Source organism: Mustela nigripes, chromosome 11 (assembly GCF_022355385.1).
Source record: "Mustela nigripes isolate SB6536 chromosome 11, MUSNIG.SB6536, whole genome shotgun sequence".
Taxonomy (NCBI): Eukaryota; Metazoa; Chordata; class Mammalia; order Carnivora; family Mustelidae; genus Mustela; species Mustela nigripes.
The window spans coordinates 15,530,261-15,550,594 of NC_081567.1; the positions used below are offsets into that span (position 1 = coordinate 15,530,261).

At 44.9% G+C, this 20,334-nt stretch overlaps 1 protein-coding gene across 1 annotated transcript; it reads right to left on the bottom strand.

The window, feature by feature from the left end:
- Positions 1 to 252: 252 nt before the first annotated feature.
- LOC132027296 (integrin alpha-D-like) lies at positions 253 to 14,196 on the bottom strand. Its single transcript, XM_059416047.1, has 10 exons — positions 14,133 to 14,196; positions 12,220 to 12,325; positions 10,129 to 10,232; positions 9,930 to 10,000; positions 9,695 to 9,809; positions 5,294 to 5,424; positions 4,458 to 4,603; positions 795 to 948; positions 548 to 698; positions 253 to 347 (listed from the first exon to the last, which is right to left on the bottom strand). The coding sequence occupies exons 1-10, from the start codon at positions 14,161 to 14,163 to the stop codon at positions 253 to 255; spliced, it is 1,104 nt and encodes a 367-aa protein (XP_059272030.1). The 5' UTR covers positions 14,164 to 14,196.
- Positions 14,197 to 20,334: the final 6,138 nt, after the last annotated feature.

The window sequence follows — 20,334 nt, forward strand, 5'->3', positions numbered from 1 at the left end:
ATCCTAATGCCTGGCACAATCTGAAGTTATTTTTGGTTGTTTGTTGTCTCCCCCCACTGGATATGTGCCCTATGAGAGCAGGAACCGTGGCTACCCTGTTCTCTGCTGTGCTCCTGGCACCTACATACACTACCCATATGTCTGTCTCTGAACAGACGATGAACTTGAAGACAGAATCTGCTTTCTTATTTACTCCTGGGTCCCAACCCCCAGCACAGGGCTGGCCCAGGATTGGTGCCTGACACCCGTTTATCAAGTATGTGTCCCACTCACCATTGCGAGCACTGAACTGAAGCCTTCCTGTGACATCTCATGTTGGAAAGAGCTACTTGCCTTCGACAGGGTTCCTGTGGGGAAACAGGCCACTTAGGCTCTGGGGACCATGAGACCACAAGGACTCAGAGCACAAGGAGAAGAATGAATCTGAAGCTCGGGTTCTGGGGCACAATTCTGGGTGAGCCGTGAATATGGATAGCTCCTCCGTACTTCAGGGGACAGCTGGGTCCAGAACCTTCAATCCCAAGACCCAGGCTCGCCCTGCATTTACCCTCGACTGCAAAGATCTTCTCCTGAAGCTGCTCCTGGACGCTGCCGAGTGCCGCAAAGTTGTCCACCCTGAACACGTGGTCCTGAGAGGGCAGTGAGCCGATGGTGTTCAGCTCCTGCCTGGCAGTGGGTTTCTGGAAAGCATTCCCCACCTGTGACAGACAGACAGGTGAGGAGGAGACCACCAGCCTTTCTGCCAGAGTGAGATACAGCCTGAGTCTGAGGGAGACATGAGGAAGTGGACATACCCCAATGGCATAGCGAATGATGCCAGCTCTCTGTGCCTGGGGGATGACGTTGCTGTAGTCCAGGGGGTCTTTGTATTTCTGCCCATCTGTGATGACAATGAGGATCTTCTTGGCACTTTTTCGGGCCCCATTCTTACTATGAAATAGTTCTTCCCTGTCAAGGAAGAAAGGGAGATGACTCTGTAGATGATATTGATTCTGGAATGAAATGATCTGTAGGGTGTCTTGGTGGCTCAGTTGGTTAAGCAACTGCCTTCAGCTCAGGTAGATCCTGGAGTCCCGGGATCGAGTCCCACATCGGACTCCCCGGTCGACGGAGAGTCTGCTTCTCCCTCTGACTCGGACTCCCCGGTCGACGGAGAGTCTGCTTCTCCCTCTGACCTCTCCCCTCTCATAGTCTCTCTCTCTCTCTGTCTGTCTGGCTCTCTCTCAGATAAATAAATAAAATCTTTAAAAAAGAAATAACCTGTAGCACTAGAAGTTCATCTGGAGAGACTGGGGAGTCCTGGTACCGTCAGATTATCTCAGGCATGTTAAAAAACCACCTCACCCTTTTTTGAAAGTAATGCATTGATTAGTAAGACTAATAATAAAGGTACTCAGGGCACCTGGGTGGCTCAGTGGGTTAAGCCACTGCCTTCGGCTCAGGTCATGATCTCAGGGGTCCTGGGATGGAGTCCCGCATCCGGCTCTCTGCTCGTCAGGGAGCCTGCTTCCCTCTCTCTCTCTCTGCCTGCCTCTCTGTCTACATGTGATCTCTGTCTGTCAAATAAACAAATAAAATCTTTTAAAAAATAATAAAGGTACTCATATTCCTTTTTCTATAACTCCATCTACCATGGAATCTCATTTTCAGGAGGCAGTATGGTTCAGAATAGGAACCTTAGAGTCTAACAGACTTGGACAGTTGTTTTACCTCTTTGAGTCTCTGCTTCTCTCTGTGAAGGTGAAAATAGTAATTGTACCATAGCTATTCCTCAAAGATGATCCCCAGTGTGCAGCACCTGGTTCCATTCCCATATTGAATCTGACCTGTGACCAGTTTCAGCAATAGCATGAAATAGAAATGACACCATGCCAGTTATAGGCCTAAGAAGCCTTGATAGCTCTTGCACTTTGGGAAGCTATGAGCCACCATGAGGGAAGTCTATAGCTATGGAGAGAAAGACTCTACCACCCCAGCTGAGCCCAGCCTTCCAGCCAGTCCTGCCCACGTAGGACTATGTGAATGAATCTCTCATGTTCCAACTTCTGAAAGCAGATGAGCCCCAAATCATGAAAACTATTAATAAAAGAGTTGTTGCTTAAGCCACTAAATTTGGGAGTGGTTTGTTAAGGAACAATAGATAAATGAGACAAAACATATGAGGTTATTCTGAGGATCAAATTCACCCCTAGAGAATGGCCTATAGGTAAGCATTAATTCTATAGTAGCTATTACAAATGATTAAAAATGTAACTATATGATCTTGTAGTTCTATAGATGCAGAATAAACACACACACACACACACACACACACACACACACTCTCTCTCTCCACATATAATACTGGAAACAACCTAAATGTCCAAGATCAGGGAAGGGATTTAGCAAAGCATGATCCACCTGCTCGGTGAGAAAGTATCCATTTCAAAGGAAAACAGTAAAAGCTGTAGAAAACATGGCACAAGCTCATGTAACAGATGAAAAAAAAATAAGAAGGCAGGATGAAATTAGTTTCTGCCCACACTGTGACTATATAAAATATGTCTGAATAAAGACAAGGATGGACATGGCCCTGTGCTTTGTGGGTGGGATTTGTTGATTTATTTCTCATCCTTTCTTTTTGCTAAAATACTGTGAGGTGGTGGTAGAGGGACTATAACACTTTTCCCCCAAATTTCCTTAATGTTATTGCAATTGTACCTTTTTTGTAATGAAGCTTCTAAAAAAAAGAAAAAGAAAAGAAAAAGCCAGTGGGTGGCAGAGAGGCCCTGAGATGGCTTTGGCTCTGGTGAGTGGGGAAGGTGCTGTTCTGGGTGAGGGGAGCAGAATGGGTCTTGAGGACAACTGCACCATCACCCACCACTGCAAGGAGCTCCAACAGTTGGGAAGAGGTATCACTCCTTTGTAACTTTCATTTTATTATTATTATTTTTTATTATGTTGTGCTAGTCACCATACAGCACTTCATTAGCATTTGATGTAGTGTTCCAAGATTCATTGTTTACATATAGTACCGAGCGCTCCACGCAATACGTGCCCTCCTTAACCCCATCGCCAAGCCAACCCATCCCCCCACTCTGTTTGTTCCTCAGAGTTCAGTCCCTCGTGGTACGTCTCCCACTCTGACTCCCCCCACCTTCACTTCCCCTTCCTTCTCCTCGTGTCCTCTATGCTCTTCCTTATGCTCCACACGTAAGTGAAACCAGGTGATAACTGGGTTTCTCTGTTTGATTTACTTCACTCAGCATAATCTCCTCCACTTCCATCCATGTTGATGCAAGATTTGGGTATTCATCCTTTCTGATGGCTAAGTAATAGTCCAGTATATATATGGACCACATCTTTTTCCATTCGTCTCTTGAAGGGCATCTTGGCTCTTTCCAGAGTTTGGCTATTGTGGACATGGCTGCTTTGAACATTGGGATGCATATGGCCCTTCTTTTAAAGGACAGAGGCATTCGTCTTGGTTGTCCAGTCCCATGGGGCAAGTGTTCAAGGCAGAAAAGCCACCCAGCAATAAAGAGGATACATTTGGTGGAAGCATTTCTTGTTCAGCATTTCTCCTGCACCACCTCCAGAGAGGGACCCAGGGGTCCTCAGGAAGTCGAAAATCCCATATATTCAGCCCATTTCTTTCCCATAAGAATCACATCTGAAGGTTTTAGCGGGGAGGGGGTGTGGGGAACTGATTATCCCAGCGGTGGGTATGAAGGAGGTCACATATTGCATGGAGCACTGGGCGTTATACCCAAACAATGAATCATGGAACACTACATCAAAAACTAATGATGTGCTGTATGCTGACTAATATAACATTAAAAAAAAAAAAGAACCGCATCATCTATTCTTGCCCCACCGCCTAAGTCATTCTTTATGGTTGGTTGGCCTAGCTGGACCAATCAAGGTTCACATGGAGAGGAATGTGGGAAGAAAGGAAATGAGTGAAGAGAGAGGCGCAGAAACACGTGGCCACAATTCCAAGCATCTACCAGGGAGGTAAAACAGGGATGCACCATTCTCTGGATAAAACACTTACCTAGCACTCCTGGTGCAAAAGAATTGCATGCATGTTATCTCCTTTAATCCTTACAACCAAGTTGTAAGTTTATCCTCATTTGACAGTTTCCTGAGACTTAGAAAGACTCAGTAACTCCCAGGGGGGCCCGGGTCACCAACAGGGAGCAAGAATGAGAACGTGAGCAGACCTGAACCAAAGTCCATGTCTCTGGCTGCCCCATTTGGAATTAGGGTCCAGCCAAGCCAAGGGCAGGCCAAGAGGAAACACTGAAGAGAAGTGCTGTACTGTATCAGGGGAATAATGCAAGGATATCTCCACCTGCTTCCCCCTCACTTCCCTTTGGAGCCCAGAGTTCCCACAGCTGTGCAGAAGGGCTGTGCAGACCAGCATAGGAAATGGTGTGGTGGCTTATCCACATGAGGCAGAAGGGCGAACTTACACCACTGTCCGGATCCCCGTGGCTGTAAATGTGAGGCCATCCAGCTGGACGATGGGATCCACCAGGCTCTGAGGGTTCGAGATCCTCTGGAATTGGCTGAAGGTAAAGTGGATCTTCATGACGTTGGAGTACTGTATCAGGGAAAACTGCAAAGGAGAAGAGGAATGCCCTGAGGCTCAGGAATTATTCTTTAATAAACTTTTTACTTTGGCATACCTTTGGATTTACAAACAACTTTTCATGTGTCTTTGAGGCTAAAACCCATATTTCTTTTGGGAAATATGGCCCAAAAAGAAACTAGAAAATTGAAACCAAATGATGCTTCTTTCAGAGTTTGCAAGGAATAACCTTTCCTACCTCAACATTTCTTAACTTGGACTTAAAAAATTTTTTCATAACATGTGAAATCAACTTATAGACTACATTTTCTCACTTCTCAAGAATTTCTGCATACATATGCACGAATTACTGAGAAATAAAATAAGATAAATCATGAATTACATGGAAACATAATAAAGAAATCATTAATTATTTGGCTAAGTTACCTTCAGTCTAATTTCACAGTAAAACTTTTTTTGCAATCCTTTCAATGCTTTTAAATAGGGAAAAAAAAAAAAAAAAACGTATTACCTAGGCCATGTGGGGACATATCAAATGCCATGGGGGAATTCCCTCAGGTCAGGACTCAAATCAGCTCTGTATTAGGACACTAGTCTCATCATGGCATAGGTCCCCTAAGCTAACCCCTAGCAATACCAGGCTTCCTACTAGGTTGGTCTTCCCAAGGCGGCTGCCACCCCCTCCTCCTTTCCCAGATCTCGGGGACCCAGTCTCACCAGGGTGTTGGTGCCTTCAAACTGTCCCATTACAGCTCTGACAAAGTCCTTCATCTGCTTAAAGTCACTTTGGACAATGCTGCCAGAACCATCAATCAGGAAGACAATGTCCATCTCTTGACTTGGACACTCTATAGAGAAGAAGAGATGCCCGTGTGGGTCCCAGCCGTCTCCCAGGGTCCAGAAACCCTTCCTGCACCACAGAGCTAAGGGGCCATTCTTGGCCTAGGAATCAATTCCCAGCCAGTTTCCACACTTTCCGTGGAGGAGGCCCAAATCCATTGCCCAAAACTTAAGAAACAAAACAAATGACTGAAGAAAAAGAGAAAGAGAGAGAGAGAGAGAAAGAAAAAGAAGGAAACAGACTCTTAACTGCAGAGAACAAACTGATGGTTACCAGAGGAGAGGTCGTTGGAGGACGGGTAAACCAGTGAGAGGGCTTGCGGAGTGTACATGTTGGGACGAGTACCAGGTGATGTATGGAACTGTTGGATCACTATATTGTACACCCACTAGCATAACACAGTACGGTAACTATACTGGCATCAAAATTAAAACTTAATTTTTAAAAAAGACTTCTAAACTAAAAAAAAAGAACTCCGTTGCCCCAGCACCCCTGCCCCCACCTGCGGAATCCCGCTTCGCTCCTTCCACAAGGTCTAGAAAGGGGAGAAAGAAGGCAAGGCCAGAGGCAAGACGGGCTCCTCGCTCGACTCCTCAACAAATAGTTACGGACTACGCACTAGGAATGCCATAGAGCACGAGGGAAAGGCAATTTAGCAAAGTGATTCAAGTGTGCATTCTGAGCATGCTGGGCTCAAACCCCAGCTCTGCCACCTACTAGTGGTGAATTCAGGCAACTTATTTAACTACACTGGGCTTCGGTTTTCCCATCTGTAAAACGGGACAGTAAAATAGCAGTGCCTAACAAATGGGGTAGGCTAAAAAGTGCTGCTGTGTACCTAAAATACTTAAGACAGGGCCTGGCCCCCCATAGCTCTTATGGAGATAAGCTGTTATGACCATCATCACTGTGTGCCAGGCATTGTTCTAGGCACAAGAACACACCCACAGCAGATGCTAAGGTTTGCCCCCAAGAAGACACACGCCTTTTCAGGACAGAGGTCCTTATTATCAGCTACAGGGAGTAGTTGTGGATGCCTCCCAGATGATAACTCAGGAGAGGCCTTGCCCAAGATTACAACTCCTGCTCCTGGGGGCGCCCTGCATCCAGCCATGTTCCAAGCTCCTCTGGATTGGCTGAGGAGCCCATCTTCTTTCACTGCCCAGTCCCACTTCCTTCACACTCTAAGAACTGTTGTTCCCAAGAGTATTTCCAAATGAACCTCAGGGTCTATTTCTCAGGAAACTTGGTCTAAGACCATAGCTTGAAAAAGGATATCACCCCCGCCCTCATGGAGTCCACCATAATGGAAAATCACAGCTTACACCCATAAACAAATAAGACACTTCACATTGACCCCAAACTCACATAAGTGTTTGTGGCCTGTGTGAAGGACACAGTTGGTAGCTCCACCAGTGCCCCACATCCTGTGTTGCTCCCCAGGGGGCAGGAGATCAGCCACCACAGACAGTCATGAAGCTTGATGCTGAACTGTGGAAGCTGGCCTCCTGGCACTGAAATAAAAAATCAAAAATACTGGGATGCCTGGGTGGCTCAGTGGGTTAAGCAGCTGCCTTCAGCTCAGGTCATGATTCCAGTGTCCTGGGATCAAGTCCTACATCCAGCTCCTTGCTCAGCGGGGAGCCTGCTTCTCCCTCTGCCGCTCTGTCTGCCTGTGCGTGTGCGCTCGCTCTCTCTCTCTCTGACAAATAAATAAATAAATAAAATCTCTTTAAAAAGTCAAAAATGCACAAGTTCGCTCACTTCGTCAGTAGTTAATGGAACCAGAAAGAAGGTCTTCTGACTCACAGAGTGAGCGAACTTGTGCATAAAAAGTGCCCTGGCCTGCCTGAGACTCTCTACCCCAGGGGAGCAGGGTAAACCCATCTGCCCTTTAGGCCCCACAAGGGCATGGTGAAGCAGGGAACAATACACAAAATACTTATTAATGAGTCACCTCAACTGGGGAATAAAAGCAGTCAATAAATATTTTCATAATTTTTTATAAGCAAAAAAAGAAAAGTCAAAACCGCTTTCTCCTTGCTCCCCACACCTCCCCATCCCATCTATGCAACCAGCTGGTGCTTCACCCCTGCTGAGAAGAAATGGAAGACCACTTCCCCCTGCTTTCTTCTTTTTTTTTTTAATTTGTTTAGTCAACATACAAGACATCATTAGTTTCAGATATAGTGTTCAGTAATTTATCAGTTGTGTATAGCACCCAGGGCTCATCACATCATGTGCCCTACTTAATGCCCATCACTCAATGACCCCTCCCTCCCCTACCTCCCTTCCAGCAACCCTCAGTTTATTTCCTATAGTTAAGTCTCTCATGGTTTTTCTCCCTCTCTGATGACTTCCCATTCTGGTGTCCCTCCCTTACCATTTGAAGCTCTGTGCTAAGTATACTCTTACATTCTGCCACCCACCTCTCCCCTGTTAACCACCAGTTTGTTCTCCACAGTTAAAAGTCTGGTTGTTGTTTTTTTTCTGAATTATTGACCAGGAAATTCAGCCCCACACATGGCAGGCCAAGAAGCCCTCACTGCACCCCTCCTCACCCAATGACCCCACAGCTGAGTAGCTGAAGTCCCCATCCCCACATCTTACACCTGTGGCTCATTTTGTTAGCTGCACCACAAAACCACTCCTCATATCCTCTCTCAGGCCACGACGGTGGCAAGTTCCCTCAAAATATCACTTCTGGGGTGCCTGGGTGGCTCAGTGGGTTAAAGCCTCTGCCTTCGGCCCAGGTCATGATCCCAGGGTCCTGGGATTGAGCCCCTCATTGGGCTCTCTGCTCGGCAGGGAGCCCGCTTCCTCCTCCCTCTCTGCCTGCCTCTCTGCCTACTTGTGATCTCTGTCTGTCAAATAAATAAATAAAGTCTTTTAAAAATATCACTTCTGTTTCTTGTTCCTTTTACTATCTCCACTGGGCTTCCAAAAGCAAGCACCAGGCTATAGCTGAGCATCTTCTGAAAAACAGACCAAATCAGTCAGGTGAGGTTGGCTCCAGGTCTCAGCTCTGTCATTTCCTAACAGCAGGAACTCAGCTCTCTGAGCTTCAGTTTTCTTGCTTGCTAGACAGGACCATCCTACCTACTAGCCCGGATCTTGTGGGGTGCAATAAAAATGCACACCAGTCATCAGGCATTGTCTGGCTACAACTGAGGTAGTTCTACCTCTACTCAAACTTGATATGCCTACACCAGGCTCACATGCCTGTGTTCCATTTTCATCAGGCACCCCACTGCGTGAGTCATGGAGACATCCAGGAGAAGAGACTCACCTCCTAGTACTTAAATACCACATCGCCTCCACTGGTTGCACAGACATCGCAGGCAAGTCATGGTATCCCTGACTCCTGGAATCCCGCTCATTACTCTCTGTCCCCTTTGTAGACTCTGCTCTCAGAGTCTGGGTGCGAGGCCTTGCTGTTGCAGCTCTAACCTTTGCCTAAAAGCCCACCATGGCTGGCATCATTGCTTCTCTAGTCTGAAACATTGCTCTCAGTCAGTACCTTGAGTGGCCCCTGTCTCTGACTTGGAGCCCATCTCCTCCTCCTAGTGCAAACACATGGTCCTAGCTAGAAGGTCAGTCATGACAGTATTCACATATTATGTGTTGGGCAGAGGTCGAAACACTTTATATATATCAAATCTTTTGATTGTAACAACCACCTTAATTATTCAGACCCAGTTTACCAATGAGGAAATTAGAGCCCAGGAAAGAAGTCCGAAGTATACAGAAGACCAACTCATTCAGGCTGACTCCCAGAGTTGCTGCTCAGTGTCTCTGACACCATTCTTTGCAGAAAGCATCATTGCTGGCAAAACTGTGCATCACAGTGTCCATGGCTCTAGCATTTGCTCCCCTTAGAAGCTCAGCAGTCAATGATCCAGAACAGCCTCCTTCTCGGACCCTATCCAAGGATCTGTCATCCTCACCACATTTTCAAAATCCAGGGTCTTTCTTCTGAAAGCCCAGAAAGCATCCCTCCACTTGTTGGCAACTGTGAGGCCCTCATGCCTCCTGCAGCCAGCACTCTGAGACTCCCTTCTGCCTCACCAGAACTTTCTCCCCTTGACTAGCTTAGAGTTCCTTCTGTGATCTGCCCTCCCTACCAGGCCAGACCATGTTCCCAGACCTTCTTGGGCTTGCTGAGGCCTCTGAGAAGGGGCCATGGGCACAGGAAGCCAAGACCACAATCACATGCTCTGCCCACTCTTCAGTGCCAGCATGTACTCACATAGCATCACTGTCTCTGTAGGACCTACCTGGCAGGGAAGCAGGCATGGTCCAAATGGTCTGCAGGTGGGAACCCAACAGGAAGCAGAAGCCTTCTGCATACATATTCTCCCCACAGGCTCTGTGCATGGTGGGGCCACAGGCCTAAGGGCAGAGGCTGTGTGAACAAGGGGTCCCCAGGCCCCTCCATACTCTTTTCCAGTCCCAGCCTCCCCCAGCCCCTGCTCCTCCCCTCATCACCTCCTATGACCCAGGGAAACTTACCAGTATCCAGGAACGATTGGTGCAGGCTGCCAGGGACAGGCCCAGGGACATGTTCATGACCTCTGGGGGTGCTGAGAGGGCAGATACACATGATCATTCATGGGCACATCCCCATTTGAGGGGAGAGTCAGGGCTAGAGGCCAGGGAGGGAGCACTGCAGTAGAGGACTAAGGGCCACAATTCCTGGGTGGTCACTCACTGTGCAATGGTATGGGTTGACATAGGCCAGTGGCAGCCACACAGTCGTACAACCGTCCTGTTTGGTTGACCGCCACCACCTCCAGGGGGGCTCCCACCATGAGTCTGTAGGCACAAACATGACATATAGTTACAGGAAGGGTAAGGGCACAGGGCACTTCAAGTGAGGAAGTATCACTGTGTAACAGGGAAGTGAGACTTTGAGAGGGAAGCTCTTGGCATTTGCCACTCATGAAGCTTTAAATAATGGGGCCTGAGTTCAACCCACATGTGCCAAAGGACCATGCTGGGCTTCTTCTTTGTTTGTGTGGGTGTATACATAAATAAATGTGTATTTATATACAAAAATGGTTTTAGTGTTATTGTTTTTTCAGAATTCACCAAAAATAAAACTATCCAATGCAAAGCAGCAATTCCCAGCCATGGACAAGAGCATTTGGTTTTTGAGGTGCCATCGTGCTGAGCCACCCAAGAATAGATCACCTCAGTTGAAACGGAAACCTACTAAAGCCATAAGTTGTCAAAACAAATAGATGATTCTGTAATTAATTAGACAGTTTTAATATCAATAATTTAAGTTGGACAATTTAAAACCACAGTATCTGGGGAGGATATGTGCTATGGTGAGTGCTGTGATGTGTGTAAGATTAACGACTCACAGACCTGTACCCCTGGGGCTAATAACACATGATATGTTAATAAAAAATAAAAAGAAACAAAAAAAATAAAACCACAGTATCCAAATTCATATCAAAATCTATCATATAAGTGCAAGAATTTTTGCAAAACTGTTTGAAAGGAGAGAATTAATTTTGAATTAAAAAGTTATATTTACCAACAATCTCTCCTCTCAAATGAAATAACTAAATAAATGTTTGTGTCTTTCAATTAATTGCCAAGCAAAGGAACCCAGGGTAGGGGAGCTGAAGATGTTCTACACCTTGATCTAGGCAGCAGATACCTGGCTATATACATATGAAAAATTCATTGAGTTGGACCTTTCGAGTTTGTGCACTTCAGTTTATGAGCTCTGGATTTCAAAACAAACAAAGGAAAAGACAAAACTCTGGCACCTGGCACTTGCTTCCATGTCCCAGCTGGATGAGGAGGAGGGATGGATGTGCATGTAGAACTCAGTGACCTCAAAATGCTACTTCTTGCCCAGCTGAATCTTCCTGTATTCTCAGGCCCATTGCCAATGTCACCTCCTCTGTGAAGCCTTCCTGGAATTCCCTCTTGGGTTTGATCTCTCCCTTGCGGTGCCTCCCAGACTTTGGTTATGCTTGGATCACATGGTAACTTCAACATCTTGGGGCCCGGTCACTGGGAGCTGAGACTGCGCTTCTGGAGGCAGGGTGAGGCACATAACGTGCCTGTCCCAGAGTGACATAAAGATGCAGGGCCTCTTGTACATGGGGAAAAAAGGGGTTTTTTTTTCCTTTTTCCCTTTTTTTGGGTTTTCTGTTCTTCTCCTCCTCCTTCTTCTTATTCTTCTTTGCAATCTGCCTCTCTGCCTGTCCTGGTATCTCCTTTTTTCTCTTTAATGCTGCATTCCCTCAGGCACAGGGATACTCATGGGACAAGTGAAAACCCCCGTAAGACTGGGTGAACTGTGCACCCGAGCCAACCCTGACCTTGTTCAGCTCGTGCCAGGGACTGAGGGTGGCAGCTGAGAAACATTCCCCAGAACGCCGGGCTGCATGTGAGCCAAGGCTTTAAGCCACAGCACAGCTCCACTGTCCCATGAATTTAATTTACAGTATACAAATGCTAAGATTAAATTATTAACATTTTCAAAAGGAAGACTGCAAAACATTACTTCAAGCACAAGGGTGACTGTACTGGTCACATGTACTGATCACAGAAGAACAGATTCAGGACCTCTCTCCTGAAGGATTATCTTGTCCAGAGTCTATGGTCCTTCTTGGGATTGTGAATAGTTAGTAGTAGGGGTGTCATGGGCCTTGGAGGAGCAGTGGACAGGCTTCTTGCCCATGCTGCCCTTCCTCCAGGACACCCTCCTAATCATGCCATGTTCAACCATTTGCCTGCAGGTGGAAGGAGTACAGGTAAGGTAGTGGGCAGGGCCTACCTAGATCTGTCAAGCTGGACCACGCTCTGTCCAAAGCTAGCTCCATCCTCTCGAAATATCACGGGCTCCTCCACATCCAAGTTGAATCCATGATAAGAAGCCAGGACTGAGGAATATGGAAAGAGAGGCAGGGGTAGGGGGAACCGTCAGAAAAGCCTCATCTGCTCTGGACCCCTGACTTCTTGGGATCTTGATGCCCACCCCAGTTCAGCTCATGTGCCCAGGAGAAGGGTGTTCTCTTTTTCTTTGTTTCCTGATTTGCCATCTATATGGCTCCTGTCTCTCTCCCTCATAAATAATTAAGCCACAATACAAAAAATGACAATCCAGAAAAATGCCCCCTCCAGGACATTTCATAGGACATCCACAATCTGAAATTAGGCCTGTCATCTCCTGGTCTGTTAGATCAGGCATGTCCCCTAAAGAGAAAGTGCCCATGTAATTTATTTTCTAAACTGAGACCTTCTGTGAGTGAAAGGGGCACCGTTAATAATTACACCAGGATCATTGGGACCGGACCAGGCAGATCAGGGCTTATGGTTACCCTCCTTAAATACTGTCCTGCTCCATCTTCTCATTATAGAGACCCTAAGGTCCAGACTAGGGAACAGACTGAGAATTTTATTTGTAAATTTGATAATTTGTAATTTTATATTTTCCATGTTCCCCTCTCTTGGTGTTAGGCTCTAAGAGGGCAAGGATTGCAACAGTTTTGTGTGGTGCCTGGTCCAGTGCCTGGCCCTTAGCAATGACTAATTACTATTTGTTGGCTGGCCTAGAACCGCATCACAAGTCACTGATACCACCAGGATTCCAACCCACTCCTTTGACCCTTGACATTCTCCTCTCTGGCGACTAAGCTCAAAACCTCAGCAGAAGACCCTCTACATTTCAAGGGCTTTTCCTAACACCCTTACTCCCAAGCAACATTGCTACTAACCATTTCTACTAGAATTCCCAGTCTCCGATTGAGGCATCAACTCCAGCCCACAAAGTAAGGAAATTCTAAGGAGTTAAAGCATCAGGCCAGGAAGTGACAGACACTTGAACCCTAGGGTTCTAAGGAAAAGGCCAGATGTTGATGGTGCTGTAACCCTACTATAGCCATATGCAAGGGAGCTTCACATCCTATATCTTCCTTTCAAAGAATGATTCTGTTTCTGAGTCTGAAAACAGGCTCTATGACCTGACAAGTAAGAGGGTGCCAAGGGTCTCAGACTCAAATACCTCAGAGGCCAGGCAGGTGATATCAGTAACTGAAGTGGGTAAGTGTGAGCACAAGGAATTACTGGTCCTTACAGTCTGTGGCCCCTTTAAAGGAAGAAGCCACTACCAAGCTCTAGTGTTCAGAGCTCTAGACCTTACAATCTCTCAAGAGATGCTGACAGTCTAGACTTTTGTGTGGAATCTGATTTTTAATAGACACACAAGTGATTTCAAATGACACATCGATGTGGTCCTGATACAGTTCTTAATTTCTGGACTATTCTTTTGGCAACAGCGGGACAACATACCTGAAATCAAGACTTGAAGGACATGAGGAGCCAAGGAGGTGATATCCACCATTTCATCTTCCTAGTGACTCCTATGGCCTTCACCCTGAGGCCCTGGGGCAGAGTCCTATCCCCCATACCACACACCAGAATTCTCACAGGAGGAATTGTGGAAAGGGAGCTCATCCTCCACCCCAGCATAGCCTGTAAGTCCAACTTCTCTCTCTTTGCTCAGGTTATGACCCTCCCCTGATTCCAGGCCATTCCTCCTTCCACACAAGACTGGACACTATAGTGAGTCCTCCCCTGTTCACAGCCCCTCCAGAGAGATATATGAGCTAACCACCAGCCCCAGCCTGTCCTACCAGATGGGAAACTACCACCCCCAGGCTTCTCTCAGCGCTGAGAGACCCCACTCACCACCCAGGAGGAGCACAATTCCAAAAGCCATCACAGAGCATGCATCAAAGGAGAAGTGAAGAGCTGAGCAGTAGAGCACCGAAGGACACTCAGTGCCCTGGGGGAGAGTTAAAACACTGACTCAGAGCCTTGAGGTGACAGAAGGAAGAGCGCAGTCAGGAAGTTCTCAGTTAATCACAGAACAGAGGCAGGGGCAGGAGGCCAAAGACGCCCTTGGGGAAAATCTCCCATACTTTCCCACCACCATCACCTCTGCAAATCTGGCTTCCTTTTCCAGGGCCTGCTTTTCCCATAAGACCACCTTTCCCCAGCCCTTGAGACCCAGTTAGTATCAAGGGAATCTAGGATCCCTCTGGGGCCTCAGAAACCAGACTGCATATACGTGGAAGGATGAAATAGATGGTTACAGAGGCCCCACTGGAAGAACACGAGCCTGGAGAGAGGCAGACCTCCACCTCAGATAGCGGTGCTGGATGGGGGACAGCATGAGTGAGGGTGTTGCTTAAAAAAGCAGTGTGGACTCTCAATCTCACAAAACAAACTGAGGGCTGCTGGGGGGAGGGGGTTTGGGAGAAGGGGGTGGGATTATGGACATTGGGGAGGGTGTGTGCTTTGGTGAGTCCTGTGAAGTGTGTAAACCTGGTGATTCACAGACCTGTACCCCTGGGGATAAAAATATATGTTTATAAAAAATAAAAAATTTAAAAAAAAAAAGCAGTGTGGTGTGGTGCCACACCCCAATGTGGTGCCATAAACAATGTGGTGCCATAAACAAAGAATCTTGGAACACAGAAAAAAATAAAATAAAATTTAAATAAATAAATAAACAGACTCCATCAAGAGATCAATGAAAAATCAAGTGGGTAAATAGACTGAGTAGTCTTAAATTGACTGACTAGTCAGCAATAAAAGAGATAAGTCAAGCAGAGAGAGTCAGTTATCATATGGTTTCACTTATTTGTGGAGCATAACAAATAGCATGGAGGACAAGGGGTGTTAGAGAGGAGAAGGGAGTTGGGGGAAATTGGAAGCGGAGGTGAATCCTGAGAGACTATGGACTCTGAAAAACAATCTGAGGAGTTTGAAGTGGCGGGGGGGTGGGAGGTCGGGGTACCAGTGGGTGGGTATTATAGAGGGCACGGATTGCATGGAGCCCTGGGTGTGGTGAAAAAATAATGAATACTGTTATGCTGAAAATAAATAAATTAATAAAAAAATTAAAAGAAAAAAAAAGAGAACAGACTACAGATACATATAACAGCATGGATGAATCTCCACTTTGTCATAAGTAAAAGCAAGTCAGACACCAAGCTGCATAATGTTTGACTACTTTCAAACAAATAGGAAAAACTGATCCACGAGGATAGAAATAGAACAGTGATTGCCACCAGTGGAGGTGGAGAAGAAACTTCTAGCACTTGTTAAATTTAACATTCAACCCTTGCTATTTTAATATTTAATAACAATACTTTAAAGTTAGTTAAATGGTAGAAGGGTAGATAGTGGGTAGTTGTTATTTATTCTCTGTAATTTTCTGTGTGCTTTGAATATTCTACAATTAAGCATATGTGAGTGTTTCTCAAAAGCTTGAAAAAAGGTACATAGTATAAAAGCCGAGGAATAGACTTAGAAGGGTAGAATACATGACGAAATCCCTAACTATGGCATATTATTTTACGTATACTTGTGACAGTTATTTAAACACCTAAAATGCAGGTTACATGTCAAGTATAGACAATACAAAATAGTCTTCTAGACAAAAGTTTTAGTTCAGTTTTCTTGAGCTGATATTTAAGGAAGAGAAAAAATTACTAGATACTGGGAAGGGCATTGATGCTGGGAATAGGGCCAAAGTTTATGGTTGCTGGTTTTAAGGCTGACTTCCCTACTCCCTGCTGAGAATGTCAAGGTCAAGTTAAGCTTGGGCTAAGGAGACCTAGAAAACAGCACCCATGCTTCTGTTCCATGGATCTTCTCTGTGTTTAGAACCACAAAGTAAAACCATATGATAATTGACTTTCTCTGTTTGACTTATTTCACTTAGTATAATCTCCTCCAGTCCCGTCCATGTTGATGTAAAATTTGGGTATCCCTCCTTTCTGAGGGCTGAGTAATATCTCAGTGCATATGGAGCACTGGCTGTTATACACAACGAATCATGTAACACTATATCAAAATTGTGTAATGGTATACTGTATGTGACTAACACAATTAAATCAATCAATCAATTAATCAATTAATTTTAATTTCTTGTTTTCTTTTTTTTATAAATTAATTTATTTTCAGAAAAACAGTATTTATTATTTTTGCACCACACCCAGTGCTCCATGCAATCCATGCCATCTATAATACCCACCACCTGGTACCCCAACCTCCCACCCCCCGCCACTTCAAACCCTCAGATTGTTTTTCAGAGTCCATAGTCTCTCATGATTCTTATACTCGTTTTAATCAGGAAAGGATGCTGAATCTTGTCAAATGCTTTTCTTTCTTTCTTTTTAGCCCAAGCTGGGAATTACAAAACTTGAAAGAAGTTTTCTATCTTGTACATAGCGATTCGGGGTCTCTTCTGATTCCATACAAATTTTAGGATTATTTGCTCCAGCTCTTTGAAGAATACCAGTGGGATTTTGATCGGAATGGCATTAAAAGTATAGATTGCTCTAGGCAGTATAGACATGTTAACAATGTTTATTCTTCCGATCCAAGAGCATGGAATGGTCTTCCATCTTTTTGTGTCTTCTTCAATTTCTTTCATGAGTGTTCTGTAGTTCCTGGAATACAGATCCTTTACCTCTTTGGTTAGCTTTATTCCCAGGTATCTTATGGTTCTTGGTGCTATAGTAAATGGAATCAATTCTCTAATTTCCCTTTCTGTATAAGAAAGCCACTGATTTCTGCACATTGACTTTGTATCCTGCCACGTTGCTGATTTGCTGTATGAGTTCTAGTAGTTTGGGGGTGGAGTCTTTTGGGTTTTCCATATAAAGAATCATGTCATCTGTGAAGAGAGAGAGTTTGACTTCTTCATTGCCAATTTGGATACCTTTTATTTCTCTTTGTTGTCTGATTGCTGTTGCTAGGACTTTTAATACTATGTTGAACAAGAGTGGTGAGAGTGAGCATCCTGGTCGTGTTCCTGATCTCAACAGGTAGGCTGCAAGCTTTTTCCCATTGAGGATGATATTTGCTGTGGGTCTTTCATAGATAGATTTTATGAAGTTCAGGAATGTTCCCTCTATTCCTATACTTTGAAGCATTTGTACATAATACTATAATCTCAGGAAAACAAATAACAAAAACACTAGGCCACCTACTAATTAATTTTAATTTCTTTTCAGGGTTCCAGAATTTATTGTTTATGCACACACCCAGTGCTCCATGCAATACTTACCCTCCTTAATACCCAGCCCCAGAATCACCCATCCCTCCACCCCCTCCCTTCCAAGACCCTCAGTTTGTTTCTAAGAGTCCACAGTCTCTCATGGCTCATCTCCCCCTCTGATTTTCCCCAATTCATTTTTCTTTTCCTTCTACTAATGTCCTCCATGTTATTCCTTATGCTCCACAAGTAAGTGAAACCATATAATTGAGTCATTCTGCTTGACTTATTTCACTCAGCATAATCTCCTCCAGTCCCATCCACGTTGCTACAAAAGCTGGGTATACATCCTTTTTGATAGCTGAGTAATATTCCGTTGCATATATGGACCATATCTTCTTTATCCATTTGTCTATTGAAGGGCATCTTGGCTCTTTCCACTGTTTGGCTATTGTGGATATTGCTGCTATGAACATTGGAGTACCTATGGCCCATCTTTTCACTACATCTGTATCTTTGAGGTAAATACCCAGTAGTACAGTTGAAGGGTCATAGGATAGCTCTATTTTTAATTTTTTGAGGCATTTCCACACTGTTTTCCAAAGTGGCTGCACCAGCTTGCAATCCCAACAGTGTAAGAGGGTTCCTCTTTCTCCACATTCTCTCCAACACTTGTTGTTTCCTGCATTGTTAATCTTTGCCATTCTAAGTGGTGTAAGATTGTATCTCAGTGTGGTTTCGATTTGAATTTCCCTGATGGCTAATGATGATGAACACTTTTTCATGTGTCTGTTAGCCATTTGTGTGTCTTTATTGGAGAATTATCTGTTCATGTCTCCTGCCCATTTTTTGACATGATTATCTGCTTTTTGGGTGTTGAGTTTGAAAGTTCTTTATAGATCTTGGATATCAGCCCTTTTTCTGTAGTGTCATTTGCAAATATCTTCTCCCATTCTGTGGGTTGCCTCTTTGTTTTGTTTAATGTTTCTTTTGCTGCGCAGCTTTTTATCTTTTAAAAACAATTTTTTTAATTTATTTGACAGACAGAGATCACAGGCCGAGAGGGAGGCAGGGAGGGGGGAGCAGACTCGCTGCTGAGCAGAGAGCCCGATGTGGTGCTCAGTCCCAGGACCCTGGGATCATGACCTGAGCCAAAAGCAGAGGATTTAACCCACTGAGCTACCTAGGCGCCCTCACAACTTTTTATCTTGATGAAGCCCCAAAACTTCATTTTTTTTTTTTTAACTGGGTGTTAACTAACTGGAATTTTATTTTTAAGTTTCTTGTTAGTGTTCCAGAATTCATTGTTTATGCACCACTCCCAGTGCCCCATGCAATCCGTGCCCTCCACAATCCCCACCACCTGGTACCCGACCTCGCATGTCCCTCCTCTCCAAAACCCTCATTAGTTCCTCAGAGTCCACAGTCTCTCATGGCTCGTCTCCCCCTCCAACTTCCCCCAACTCTCTTCTGTCCATCTCTGCATGTCCTCTGTGTTGTTACTTGTGCTCGCTTTCATTCCTCTTGCCTTTGAAGATGTGTCTTGAAGGAAGCTGCTGTGGCTGATGTCGAAGAGGTTACTGCCTAGGTCGTCCTCTAAGATTTTGATGGATTCCTGCAACACGTTGAGGTCTTTCATCCATTTAGAGTTCATCTTTGTGTACGGTGTCACAGAATGTTCGAGTTTCATTCTTCTATACGTAGCTGTCCAATTTTCCCAGCACCAGTTATTGAAGAGACTGTCTTTTTTTGACTGTATACTTTTTCCTGCTTTGTTGAAGATTATTTGACCATAGAATTGAGGGTCTGTATCTAGGCTCTCTACTCTGCTCCACTGGTCTATGTGTCTGCTTTTGTGCCAGTAACGTGCTTTCTTGGTGATCACAGCTTTGTAGTAAAGCTTGAAGTGAGGCAACTTGATGCCCCCAACTTTGGCTTTCCTTTCCGTTTTCTTGGCGATTCAGGGTCTTTCTGGTTCCATACAAATTTTAGTATTATTTGTTCCAGCACTTTGTAAAATGCTGTTGGTGTTTTTTTAAATTTTTTATTTTTTATAAACATATAATATATTTTTAACCCCAGGGGTACAGGTCTGTGAATCGCCAGGTTTACACACTTCACAGCACTCACCAAAACATATACCCTCCCCAATGTCCATAATCCCACCCCCTTCTCCCAACCCTCCTCCCCCCAGCAACCCTCAGTTTGTTTTGTGAGATTAAGAGTCACTTATGGTTTGTCTCCCTCCCAATCCCATCTTGTTTCATTGATTCTTCTCCTACCCCCTTAACCCCCCATGTTGCATCTCCACTTCCTCATATCAGGGAGATCATATGATCGTTGTCTTTCTCTGCTTGACTTATTTCTCTAAGCATGATGTGCTCTAGTTCCATCCACATTGTCGCAAATGGCAAGATTTCATTTCTTTTGATGGCTGCATAGTATTCCATTGTGTGTATATATACCACATCTTCCTTATCCATTCATCTGTTAATGGACATCTAGGTTCTTCCCATAGTTTGGCTATTGTGGACATTATTGCTATAAACATTTGGGTGCACGTGGCCCTTTGGATCACTACTTCTGTACCGTTAGTGTAAATACCCAGTAGTGTGATTGTTGGGCTGTAGGGTAGCTCTATTTTCAACTTTTTAAGGAACCTCCATGGTGCCTTCCGGAGTGGCTGCACCAGCTTGCATTCCCACCAACAGTGTAGGAGGGTTCCCCTTTCTCCACATCCTCTTCAACATCTGTCATTTCCAGTCTTCTTAATTTTAGCCATTCTGACTGGTGTGAGATGATATCTCATTGTGGTTTTGATTTGTATTTCCCTGATGCCAAGTGATGTGGAGCACTTTTTCATGTGTCTATTGGCCATCT